This window comes from Argentina silus (assembly GCF_951799395.1).
Source record: "Argentina silus genome assembly, chromosome: 5".
Lineage (NCBI taxonomy): Eukaryota > Metazoa > Chordata > Actinopteri > Argentiniformes > Argentinidae > Argentina > Argentina silus.
In genome coordinates this window covers 17,451,110-17,464,125 of record NC_139659.1, presented here as the reverse complement: position 1 = coordinate 17,464,125, position 13,016 = coordinate 17,451,110, and the positions used below count along the sequence as shown (strand labels likewise).

General features: G+C 43.6%; 2 protein-coding genes across 3 annotated transcripts; both read left to right on the top strand.

Annotated features, from left to right (window-relative positions):
• The first annotated feature begins 1,024 nt into the window (after positions 1-1,024).
• On the top strand, positions 1,025-5,524 carry wdr45 (WD repeat domain 45). Its single transcript, XM_083669653.1, has 10 exons — positions 1,025-1,411; positions 1,924-1,998; positions 2,139-2,243; positions 2,604-2,709; positions 2,909-3,003; positions 3,140-3,219; positions 3,577-3,785; positions 4,158-4,259; positions 4,459-4,604; positions 5,107-5,524. Exons 1-10 carry the CDS (start codon positions 1,363-1,365, stop codon positions 5,214-5,216), a joined length of 1,077 nt encoding a protein of 358 aa, XP_083525779.1. The 5' UTR covers positions 1,025-1,362; the 3' UTR covers positions 5,217-5,524.
• A 1,633-nt stretch (positions 5,525-7,157) lies between these two features.
• LOC310804436 (ras-related protein rab7) lies at positions 7,158-10,931 on the top strand. Of its 2 annotated transcripts, none has more exons than XM_083669672.1 (6): positions 7,158-7,299; positions 7,888-7,962; positions 8,159-8,285; positions 8,716-8,934; positions 9,527-9,655; positions 10,542-10,931. In XM_083669672.1, the coding sequence occupies exons 2-6, from the start codon at positions 7,910-7,912 to the stop codon at positions 10,629-10,631; spliced, it is 618 nt and encodes a 205-aa protein (XP_083525798.1). In that variant the 5' UTR covers positions 7,158-7,299; positions 7,888-7,909; the 3' UTR covers positions 10,632-10,931. The 2 variants fall into 2 exon arrangements, with proteins under 2 accessions (XP_083525798.1, XP_083525799.1); XM_083669673.1 differs by having other exon boundaries at positions 7,164-7,299; positions 7,893-7,962.
• Positions 10,932-13,016: the final 2,085 nt, after the last annotated feature.

The window sequence follows — 13,016 nt, the reverse complement described above, 5'->3', positions numbered from 1 at the left end:
AATTCCATTACGCTGCTTTTGCTGATCTAGTCAGATGGATCATCGATTGATAGAATACTCAAACAAAGGTATAGAGGAAGGATGCATGTTTAGAGCAATAGAACAGTGCCTTGGGCTGAATGTCAATTTGTGTCAAATACATTATATTGCCGTACGTGATGCAAAATGCACCATAAGCAAAGAGAGAGTTTTCTCTCTCTCTTTGCTGCTTCCATTGCATATGACACACACACACACACACACACACATGTCCGCACATCTGCACTCTACATGCATCGCACTATATCTAATCGCATCTAGTTTTCATTACCGTCTTGCTGAGGCAGCTTTCATAAACAAGACAGATCAACAGGGGAGCAATAAAATGTTAATATGGCTTATATTGGATTCTATCGTGACAGAAGCCAACCGTGTGATACATACACTGTGAGTATGTCTGAGGGACCTTTATGAAAGCCACATATTGAAACAGTGTGTTTAGATTTGATCTTATTTTAAAAGATAGAGGGTGAACAAGGTGTAGGCTAACAGCCATACACCTATCACAAGAGAGCAAGCATACTCACACACACACACACACACACACACACACACACACACACACACACACACACACACACACACACACACACACACACACACACACACACACACACACACACACACACACACACACACCGGTCTCAGATGTAAGGTCAGTAGGGGTACTTGCAACCCAAAGGGATCTGCTGGTGGGTCATAGCTAGACATAGTATGTAGTGGATGACTGTGATCAGCCTTGCACAGTGACGTCGCCAACGTTTATTTAATTGTTTTTAATCGGTTTCAAACGTTGGACCCCGCCCTAAAGCTGGGGTATTTGGACATCCATTTTTCCAATGTATATGACTGTATTTACGCTTAAGCACACTAGGAGGAGACACACTCCTTTTATACTCTGTAACCACGCCAGAGAGATAAAAGAAGAAGCCGTGACCCGGAAATACATCAAACACATGCAGCTGACGTCAGTCGCAGGAAAAACAACAACAACAACAACATTTCGCCACCGTGTAGGTTTCGATGTTATTATAGACATTTTTACTCGTGTCAAGCCCATTTACTGCTTTGAACCGATCTTGTTTTCTCTCATCTTTTCATGGTTAGGTTTTGAAAGTCAATCGCGTGGTTTCGACGCAAAATAAAGGGGAGAATGTCTCACTCCCTGTGTCACTAGCTAGAAATTGTCTGTCGACAAAGCCAGGGTCAGGGACCGGGCTAAGATTCGGTGTTTTCTCGGAGGATTCCTCGCCTACTCCATTACAGACTCCGAATATCCTTTTGTCAGTACTTAATACCTACAGGATACTCGTAGCAACAGCCATGGCTCAACAGAGAGGAGTCAACAGTCTCCAGTTCAACCAGGACCAGAGTAAGACAAGTTTTTTTATTTCCTTATAACAGAGATGTCATATATTATTCCTCCCTCTTCAGATAGTAGTATAGAGGTAGATTAGAACACCTGTAAGACGGCATGGTTTACAGTGAATTCGGAAAGTATTCAGACCCCTTCACTTTTTCTACATTTTGTTATGTTACAGGCTTACTCTAAAATGGATTAAATCATTTTTTTCCCTCATCAATCTACACACAATACCCCATAATGACAAAGCCAAAACAGGTTTTAGAAGTGTTTGCTAATTTATTAAAAATAAGAAACTGAAATATCATATTTACATAAGTAAACCCTTTACTCTGTACTTTGTTGAAGCACCTTTGGCAGCGATTCCAGCCTCAAGTCTTCTTCTTAAAGTGAAGGGGTCTGAATACTTTCTGAATGCACTGCATGTCGTGACACAGGCACAGTTTCCTTGACTCCCTTTCTCATGTTGTGGTGCCCTCACTCTCTTTTTCTCTCTCTCTCTCCCCCATTCCTCCCATTAGGCTGTTTCTGTTGTGCCATGGAGACAGGTGTCAGAATTTATAATGTGGAGCCTCTCATGGAGAAGGGACACCTTGGTGAGGGACCCGATAACGTAAATGTATGGGTTTACATGTGTATCTGTGAATGTGCATCTCAAATTGTGTGTGTGTGTGTGTGTGTGTGTGTGTGTGTGTGTGTGTGTGTGTGTGTGTGTGTGTGTGTGTGTGTTTTTCAGACCATGAGCAGGTGGGCAGCATAGCCCTGTGCTCCATGCTGCATCGGTCTAACCTGCTCGCTGTTGTTGGAGGAGGAGTCAGCCCCAAGTTCTCAGAGATATCTGGTTAGTGACCTCATAGGAGTCATTGGTTCATGAAAGAATCTGTTAAAAAGAGAGTTGTGATTTTGGCATTGCCTTGACTGTTATGTTATTATTCTATAATTACTCCCTTTTTGTGTATACAGCCCTACTGCATAAACTCCTGGCTTAACTAACCTGGCTTAACTAACCTAAATTCAAGAACATAAATGACCTAACTCGTTCTCAGAACTCTTGAGGCCTTCACCGAATTGGATAAATCCGCTTTTAGTGATGGTGCATCTCACTGCTGGAACAATCTACAAAAAAACATTACAGTTGGTTGTTCTGATGCCGCTCGGGCAATTTCGGGTGTTAATCGAGGACTGTTTTCTACGGTTTCAGTCCTGATCTGGGATGATGCTCGGGAGGCGCGGGACCCCAAGGACAAGCTGGTGCTAGAGTTTACCTTCACCAAGCCTGTCCTCGCTGTGCGTATGAGACACGACAAGTAAGTGACTGTACGCTGGTGTGAGGTTCATACCAAATCCCAATACTGTTATTGCTTACTTGTTCTGTCCCAGTGCCATTTTGTGAAGGTGTGTTCACTACTCAGAAGACATGTCTCTTACTCGTGGCACTCCTCCTTCTCTCCTTCTCTCTCTTTCCCGCTCTTGTTCTCTTTCTCTCTCTCTCTCGCTCGTTCTCAGGATCATCATCGTCTTAAAGAACAGGATCTACGTTTACAGTTTTCCCGACAACCCTGTCAAACTGTTTGAGTTTGACACCAGAGACAACCCCAAAGGTACGAACACACACCTTCAAGCACAGGGTCTAGGATCAACTTACTCTCTTTTCTGTCCTCTATTCTGTGGGATGGACAGATCTGTGAAGGACTGATGAAGTGTGTGTTTATTTCAGATGTATTCTCTCTCTTTCAGGGCTGTGTGATTTATGTCCTAGTCTGGAGAAACAGCTGCTGGTCTTCCCTGGTCACAAGTGTGGCAGTCTGCAGCTGGTTGTAAGTTTCAAATGGACACACTACATTAAACACCTGTTACCAAAGGATACATAACACTTAATGTAGATGATGGATGCTTCACTGTCAAGCATCAAGAGTTTTTATTGATCGTGCTTACAAGAAAAAGGTTCGTACAAAGTCTGAGCAATCAGACAGTCAAAGTGAAAGATTCAACATAATATATGTAAGTAAAAAAATATGTATGTAATGGCAGGATGTTTGTCTCAAACCACATCAACAACTGTAATGGGAACAATTGTAATACTGTAAACAATAGTAATACTCTAGGAAGTGTTGTCATGACTCACTTAATGACTCTAAAAAGGACTAATGAACTAATCTACCACCTCCTTCCAGGATCTGTCTAACACCAAACCGGGCACGTCGTCTGCCCCCTTCACCATCAACGCCCACCAGAGTGAGATTGCCTGCCTGGCACTAAACCAGCCTGGCAGCGTGGCAGCGTCCGCCTCACGCAAGGGCACGCTCATCCGTCTGTTTGATACCACCACCAGGGACAAACTGGTGGAGCTACGCAGGGGGACAGACCCTGCTACACTATACTGGTACTGAGAGGGAGGGAAATGTTTGGAAACTCGGCCTTAAAACTTGAATACTTGAAAAGTATCCCTCCCTGACTTGATTGGTTATGTATGTATGTCTTACCATGGTATACAGTTCCTTCTGTAAGTACTTGGACAGTGAAGCATTTTTTCTTGTTTTGGTTCTATACTCCAAAAGTTTGGATTTAAAGTCAAACAATGAATATGAGGTTAAAGTACAGATTGTCACCTTTTTATTTTAGGGTATTTGTGTAAAATATCGGTGTAAATACTTTCAGAGGGCACTGTTTGTGATTAATTTCGTAGGTGAACTGACGGATGTGCTTTTTAAAGTACTGAGTAGGTCTTGTGTATCTGCTCTCTGCTCTCTTTCAGCATCAACTTCAGCCATGACTCCTCATTCCTGTGTGCCTCCAGTGACAAGGGGACAGTGCACATCTTCGCTCTGAAGGACACTAAACTCAACAGGCGCTCCGCGTAAGTGTGTGTGGCTGTGGGGGGCTGTGGGGGGCTGTGTGTGTGTGTGTGTGTGTGTGTGTGTGTGTGTGTGTGTGTGTGTGTGTGTGGGTGTGGGTGTGGGTGTGGGTGTGTGTGCTAGTCTACTTCTTTTGGGTTCTATCAGTTAATCTCTATCTCCCTCTTACCTACTCCTCTCTTCTCTCCACTCCCCTTCCAGATTGGCTCGCGTTGGGAAGGTGGGCCCTGTGATTGGTCAGTATGTGGACAGCCAGTGGTCATTGGCCAGTTTTACAGTGCCGGCTGAGTGTGCCTGTATCTGTGCATTTGGAAAGAACACCTCCAAAAATGTCAACTCTGTCATCGGTTAGTCTGCAACAATTTTTCATGTTAGTCGAATCAAGGAGGTTAATTAAAAGGATTGTGTGCTAGTCAAAGTATACCGTTTAATATTGTTACCTGTGAAAAGTCTTGCTACTGAGGAGCCCAGCCTGCTCTCAACCACTCACAACGTAAAACCCCTGCTCAATCAAACATCATTCTATCATATTTGGTGTTGGTTAATATTCAAGCGGTATGGAATAAAAGTATACCAGCCAGTGATAAAGTGACAACCAAAGTGACATTATTGACAGACAGGTGGGGGAAATGATGGTCACGTGGGTTAAAGTGTAATTCAAGAGTAGAATTTGAAAAGGTGTAGCGCCAGCACACACTCCTTTTCATTTACCTCCTCGAGTCAATCAATAAGAAACTCAACGCTATACAATATATACTGTATATGACATACAATGTATCAACTTTTGTCAATTGAAGAGTTATCGTGCTAAGTAAACGTTCTGTTCTGTCCCCCTTCCCCTCTCTCTAGCCATCTGTGTGGATGGAACGTTCCACAAGTACGTGTTCACCCCTGATGGAAACTGCAACCGGGAAGCCTTTGACGTTTACCTGGATATCTGTGACGACGACGACTTCTGAGACCGGAGAGAGAAGGAGAGACGGATAAACGCTAGGAAGAAACAGCTGACTGAAAGGCAGGGAGAGAGAAAGATGGAGAATGACACATGATCAAGACCGTGATGTTAATGACTGGTGGAGGATAGATTTGGTCTGTCTCCAGTCAGTGTAGGGTCAGGGGTGATTATAGTATCCCTTGGTGATTGATGAGAATGTTGCACAGAAACACACAAAGCATTCTGTGCTACAGTCTGTTTTACCTGAGTGTCTTGTGCTTGTAATCGATTGTATCATGAATCCGTGTGAATAAACATTTTTGTTATTACTTGTTTGTTTGTGGAACACCTGTCATTGCCTACAACTAGTAATATTTGTCACGTTGGTTCTTTTCAAGAACCCCTGCACAGTTTTTTGCATTTCTGAAATTGAAAAGCATTTCATCTACATGTTGTCAGACCACATTCTCTGCACTTTCTGAGTGAAAGAGATTTTTAAAAAATATGTTGAAATTGTTTCATTTAGGATACGTTATGTAAATAAGCATGTGAACCCTGTGATATGGCCTACTATCTAAATTGTTTATTTATCCTTGGGCTCCTAAGTAATGGTTTACTCCTGTGTGTGCTGCTGTTGCTGATGACTTGGTGTGCAGCTCCTGTGGAGCTGATGAGTCATGTGTGAGTGAAGATAAAGTCGACCGGGGCTGTGTGAGAAAGGGTGAGTGTCTGTCGCCTCCGGAAGCTGATTGATTCAATTTTGATTGATTTTTTTTTTTTTTTGCAAATGTCAAACGACTGAGATAACGGTGCTTTGCAAACTCACTGTACTGTAAATTGAATTTAACCTTGATATCTCTCCTGCCCTGCTATCTCTCTCACTGTATTTCTGTCTCTCGCTCGCTTGCTCGCTCTCTCTACCTTCATTCTCGCTCTTTAGGGGTGAAAGCTTGTGAAAAACAGAAATGTTTCCAGTTACTGTATACAGTATATCATCTGTGTTTTTAGAGAGGAAAGAGCTCATTTGAATAAATCAAAGCATGGTGACTCTGGGAGCGTTCCCCTAAGTGCAATCTCATGGTTAATGCAATTGTTCTATCCTCATTTGTGCTTGCTCTGTCAATCAGCAGTTGGTGACAATCTTTGTTTGTCTTGCTCTGTTATTTGAATGACATTAGCCCAAGAAGAAATAAAGGCTTTTTAATATAAACTTTTTTGACATTTTGTTTTTAGTTGGTGATAAGTATTTGCCACTGACTTTGTGATGTAATTTAAAAGGGCCAATCTGGCATTTAAACAATAAGTAAATAATAATTTGAGTACTGAGAAAAGCGCTATACAAAATAAATGTTTATTATTACTATTATTATTATTAGTAGTAGTAGTAGTAATAGTAGTAGTAGTATAGTAGTGGTAGTGCTAGTAGTGGTAGTGGTATTGGTAGTATAGTGGTAGTGGTAGTATAGTAGTAGTAGTAGTGGTAGTGGTAGTATAGTAGTAGTAGTAGTGGTAGTGGTAGTATAGTAGTAGTAGTAGTAGTAGTAGTAGTAGTAGTAGTGGTAGTGGTGTGGCAGTGGTAGTATAGTAGTAGTAGTAGTAGTAGTAGTGGTATTGGAATTGGTAGTATAGTAGTAGTGCTAGTGCTAGTGGTAGTATAGTAGTAGTAGTAGTAGTAGTAGTAGTATAGTAGTAGTGGTAGTGGTAGTAGTAGTAGTAGTAGTAGTGGTAATATTATATTGTACACTGCAATCTAATAAGACTACTAACTGACTTACAAATAATTGTTGTGTTGGACAGTTTGTCCAAAAGGGGGGGGGGGGGGGGGGGATGTGGAGGATAACTACAAACACAGTGGATGAAACAAACCACACTGACACAGGGATATTTGAGGGGCGTTTCGACACGCGACACGTCAGCCCCTCGTGACCCCTCCCTGCCATATTGAGCAAGAGCATAACAAAGCGGATGTCCTTCCGTTGGACAAGGTTTTACCAAGAGAAGTGGCGTTTTTACTTTCATATCTTGAAAAACACAGACGTCCCTGCAACCCGACAACCAGGGACCAACTTGTCCCGTGTGGCAGTATCTCCCTACGACTGATCTAAAGGGTAAAACAAGTCTTTTTCTGCTGTTTTTCTTTTTTTTCCCCCCTTGGCTTTGTTAGCTAGCGATTCCTAAGCACACAGACATAGATGGCTAGTTAGCCTAGCTAGCTACTGACAGCTTTTTCTGTGTGGGGCCTAGGCTGTGTGACAGTTGATCGTAATATATCGCCGATTTGTTCGTTTATTAAGTTTCAGTTTAACACATTAAATGCTCTTCCTCTCTCGGTTTGGTATTGACTCGACTACTTGCCGGCTAGCTACTTAGTTAGCATACTAGCTAATAGCATTATCCAGCTACTAGCTTGTTTTGACAGGTTGCCCGCAGGCTGCAGTGATCAATAACTTAGCTGCCAATTAGCTTCTGTAGCTAGAACAGGCTAACGTGCTAGCGAACGCTCCTTAGACTGTCTGTCACATGATGTTTAAACGCTGGGGTTTTCAGTTGGTGATTCAACACCTCTGTATTATATGTAACACTATATGTTAGCCGGGTTCTTCAACCCTCTGTGGCTAACTATTCCTTTACAAGGTAGGTCTGCTACAGTGTTACTTATTTTGTGACGTTTGTCCCCTCTCCCCTGTCCCTCGCAGTTTAGGAGAATCTTGTTGGATTATGGCGTCCCGTAAGAAGGTGCTGTTGAAGGTGATCATTCTCGGAGACTCTGGGTGAGTGATGATTACTAACTAGGCCAGTGTTCATCCCAACATCCTACCTAGTTTGCTGTCTACTGACAGGTGAAAAGTGAACACTGGGTTGGCGTTCTGGTAATATCTATAATGTAGCCAGATGTTTTACTGCAATTAGGCCCTCTAGGTTTGTATCGACTTTAAAGTGCATGTTTTCATCTGTCCCTGTCCCCAGTGTTGGGAAGACGTCTCTGATGAACCAGTATGTGAATAAGAAGTTCAGTAACCAGTACAAGGCCACTATAGGAGCAGATTTCCTAACAAAAGAGGTGATGGTGGATGACAGGCTCGTCACTATGCAGGTAGGTTGTGTCTGTGTGTGTGTGTGTGTGTGGGGGGGGGGGGGGGGGTCTCAGGTGCATGTTTGTGTGTATCTGCTTCAGTGCTTGTCACAGATGTGCCTCAGTTGCACATACGTCATAAATGTCTACCTATGCCAAATATGTTATAAAAAAAATGTTACTGTGGTTACTATAATTAAGTTGCAAAGGGGAAATATTCTTTGTTCTCTTTCTTTGCTTCCACCCTGAAAAACACTGTAACCCCATGTATTGGTATGACAGGGAAGTCTAAATCAAATCAAACTTTATTCGCATAGCACATTTCATACCCCAATGCAATAAAATGCACTTTACTGGAAAAATAAGGCCAATGTTGTAAATTATGAAGCTTATAGATGCTCTGCCTCTACCCCCTCCCTCCCTCCCTCCCTCCCTCCCTCCCCGCCGTCAGATATGGGACACAGCAGGTCAGGAGAGGTTCCAGTCTTTGGGCGTTGCGTTTTACCGCGGTGCTGACTGTTGTGTGCTGGTGTACGACGTGACGGCGCCAAACACCTTCAAGACCTTAGACAGCTGGAGAGACGAGTTCCTGATTCAGGCCAGCCCACGAGACCCCGAGAACTTCCCCTTTGTGGTGCTAGGCAACAAGATCGATCTGGAGAACAGACAGGTTAGTAGAGATAATGCCAGGCACTGGATTTTTGGGTCCAATACCGATATGGGGGGGCAACCGTTACCACTGGTAACCGATATATCTGCCAATGTATTGCTTTTCGGCTTTTTTCAGAATTCCTTTTTAGCACAGGATTCAGAAGAGAAACAATGGCAAAACAGATGCCCTTAATGCGGATTAGGCAAAAATCTGTATCTCAGTAATGAGCTGAAAGGATCTCCATTGACAGAGTGACATTTACTATTGTTTGTGTAGTGTGTAATATGCCAAATAGAAATGTCACATGTTCAGTGCAGATGTTGTGACAGTCTGATCATCCACTGAATTATATTAGTTATACTCAGTTATATTTAATTCATAAACCCTAACTTTAATGTACAACATGTACTGTGAGGTATACCTTCCTCCTGCCAACTACTGTTATTTCAAATAATTGTTTATTCCTGGTCATTGAGATTTGAACTAAATGATTTTCAAACAAAATATGGCATAATTACATGGCAGGCAAACCGGAGGTTGTGGGTTGTGGGTTGCATTAGTGTCAATGTTTGAGACACGGTGGGCTTAATCGTGTGTGTGTGTTGCCTAGGTGACGACAAAGCGCGCCCAGGCATGGTGTCAGAGCAAGAGCAACATCCCCTACTTCGAGACCAGCGCCAAAGAAGCCATCAACGTAGACCAAGCATTCCAGACCATCGCTCGCAATGCCCTCAAACAGGTAACACACACACACACACACATACACACACACACACACACACATGTTACCTGCACAGACATGTCCTCACACACTGGCACACTGGCACACGCAGCATCTCAGAAACTCCCTTCTTCCTGGAAAACACCTTGTTAGACTGGTTCACTCAGCGGCCATGTAGCGTCCCAGCCAAGCCTCCGAAGGCGCATGCGGTCTAGTGCGTCAGTCGGCAAGTCTGTTTCTCACCAAAGCAACGAGGCAAATGTCTCACTCCTCCACGCTCCTCCACGTCTGCTAGAGACAGAGCTATGAGTGTGTGAGTGTACTCCCATGTTGACATCAAGCACTCCGCGATGCTAACATTTTATTTTGCATTCCAACATGAAAATTCTGTGTCTTGGGCCGGGATGAGAGCAGTGTGTGTGAGGTTTACACAAACACAGACTTGTGATCTTGAAAGTATTTACTATTTTTGTTTTTAAAGTAGGCTAATGAGAAAACAGAGCATTTGCTCTGTAACGAAAGTGAAAGTGACACCGCCTCGGAAGGCAGTTGTAGGAGGGCCGGCGCGGCTTTATCGTGTCATTGACTAAACGTGTTTCTATGCAGGATTTATTGGAATCATTTGTTAGGATCTCATGACGTGAGTGGCATGATATTGGCGCCATTGGAGCGGGAGAGAAGGCTGACGTTCCAACGTTTTGAATAACGGTTTCACATTCCGTCAAATTACGTCTGCCTCACTCGCGTTCCGCTCACATGCTCTGGTGTGTGTGTGTGTGTGTGTGTGCGAACATTTGTGTAGGAGTCTGAGGTAGAACGTGTGTGTGTGTGATTCCATGTGCTATGTGTCTATAGGAGTCTGAGGCACAACATGTGTGTGATTCCATGTGCTGTGTGTCTGTAGGAGTCTGAGGTGGAGACGTACGACTTCCCAGATCAGATCAAACTGAGAGATGACCGGCCCACCTCCACCAGTGATGGCTGCAACTGCTGAGAGGAATGAAGGATGGAGGAAGAGAGAGGAGAGGAGAAGTGGACCAGGAGGCCAAGGAGAGAGGAGGGGGAGGGGGGATTGACACCCCCAGTCTGCGCCTCTCCTCTGCCAGCCTCAGAAGTTTCCAGATGAAAAAAAAGAAAACACTTATTTTTCTTAACTCCCCATCTACCCCCGGGAACCAATAGGAATGGAGAAAATCTCCACTTGCACAGCATCACTTTTTAATAAGAAATAGAAAAAAATGTTGATACTATGGAAAATACAATCATGATGCTCATATTATAATGATTTCTATTATATTGTCATGTCTCTTTTGTTTTTGTTTTAATGGTTTCATCTTTACTGAAATACTGATGGTATAGACTGTCATAGCCATCTTCATGTCTGAGGTAGAAGTTGCCCTTAACCACAGATCTAGGATCAGAACCCCAATACCAATCCTAACCTTACCCATTAGGTGGATGAAACCCTAACTGGTCCTGTGTCAGTGGTTAGGGTCAACTTCTACCTACTCCACTCGCTCTGTGCCTTCCATCTCATGGCAAGTATTATTGGGACAGATCTCTCTCTCTCTCTCTGTGTGTGTGTGTGTATATATATATATATACATATACACCTGTCTCTGTGTATGTTGTCCTTCTCTGCCTTTCAGTCCTTATGTTGCCAAACAATTTATATCCTGACCAGAACCTCCCCACCTAACACATTATCATGCAGTAGTGTTTCTTTTGTGTTGAAAGCTTAGTCAATCAAGATGCAGAGAAGGTAAATGTGCAATCAGATAGAGACGAAACACAAAGTTCCAATCCTGCTAGATAAGGGGGTGGGGGGGTTTGTGTGCTGTAGAGTTAAACTGTATTCTATAGAAGTAAGTAGCCTGGGTGTATGTCTGATTTGGCCAACTCGTCATTGTAAATGGTGAAGCGGTGTTGAATGAAGAAAGTCAGTGGCCCAGGCTAAAAGATGGTGGTATCTGAACCTGGCCAGACAGGAGACAGCAGATCACCTTTTATTCCCAGGTCCATTACAGTCCCGGCCCCCTTCATCTATGAATGGACCAGATAGGTTGAAGCCATGGGAATGGTTCCCCCCATTCCTTTTTGACCTCTCCATATAGAAGGGGTAGGGGCTAGGAGAAGGTGGTAGGGGACTGGAAAGGAACCGGACCTAGTCCTCTGTGTGTAATGCCCCTGTCCGGTAACTGACATACTTCTCTATTCATCTCAATAATGGGAAGTAGCATCCTCTCCTCATCAATCTGAAAGCATAGGATAGGTGGAAAAAAATCACGGTGGATGCCCGACGCACCTCTCCAGGTCTTTCCGATCATTATAGCGGAGAGAAAGACGGGGAGGAGAGGAAGCCACTTAAGACACTATTAAGATGCATCCTGTTTCCGCTCTGACATTCCCTGGACCCAACAAGACACATTCTGCATAATTAGTGCTATGGGGTGCTTTGGTGTTTCATTCTTTTGATACTATGTTAGGTTTTGTACATTTCTTGTTTCTTTGTTACCCATAATCATGAATATGTATCACTGTATACTGTACGAAGTAGAGGCAGACAGTATGTACTCAGGACCCACCCATGGGACTGAAGACATGAGAGAAACAATCACCCTCATCCAGTCCTAAAACACACCCCAGCCCCTCCCACTTGACCTAGACACCTGGATGAGGCGTTAGCATTATGGTTCTGCAGTAGGTCCATCTACAGTAGGCCTATCTACAGTAGGCCTCCAGCACACCTGCTGGAATGCCTGCCATGCAGAGAGCTGACACCAGTCTGGTTGACAGCCCTATTGAGACGTGTCTAAGCTGAGAGGGGTCTAGCCGGGGGGGAGGGGGGGGGGGTGTTTACGAGAATGGACACAGCATCTCCTTTGTTCTTAACAGTTCTATCTCCTGTGGTGCCCTCAGTATGGTGGATTTGGCCCCTGTATGTTGTAGTCCCCCATCCCCCCCCCCCACACACACATCAAACCACCTCCTGTCCACTGGCTGTATCAGTTCTGATGCATGTGTGTGGCCATGATTACTGACGCTAGAGTCTGTCTGGTCGTAATGACCCCTTTTCCCCAGCCCCAAGCTCTTCCACCCACATTGTCTTAACTTTGCCTTTGATTTACCTGTATCAACTAGCATTGTTGTATATACTATTGTAACAGAAATGAACCCGTGATTTCTCATTAATGCCAACTACAAACCAATGAACAAAATCAGTAGTCTATGTATCTATGTGATGATTTCAGCAGATCCTCATCTGTCAAGTTTTACTGCATTATATAATCTCATTTTCTCCACCACGCAACATAAATAAATGTTTACTTTGAAAATTGTTATTGTCTTTTCTTTCACATTATATCTATGGACACAAGCA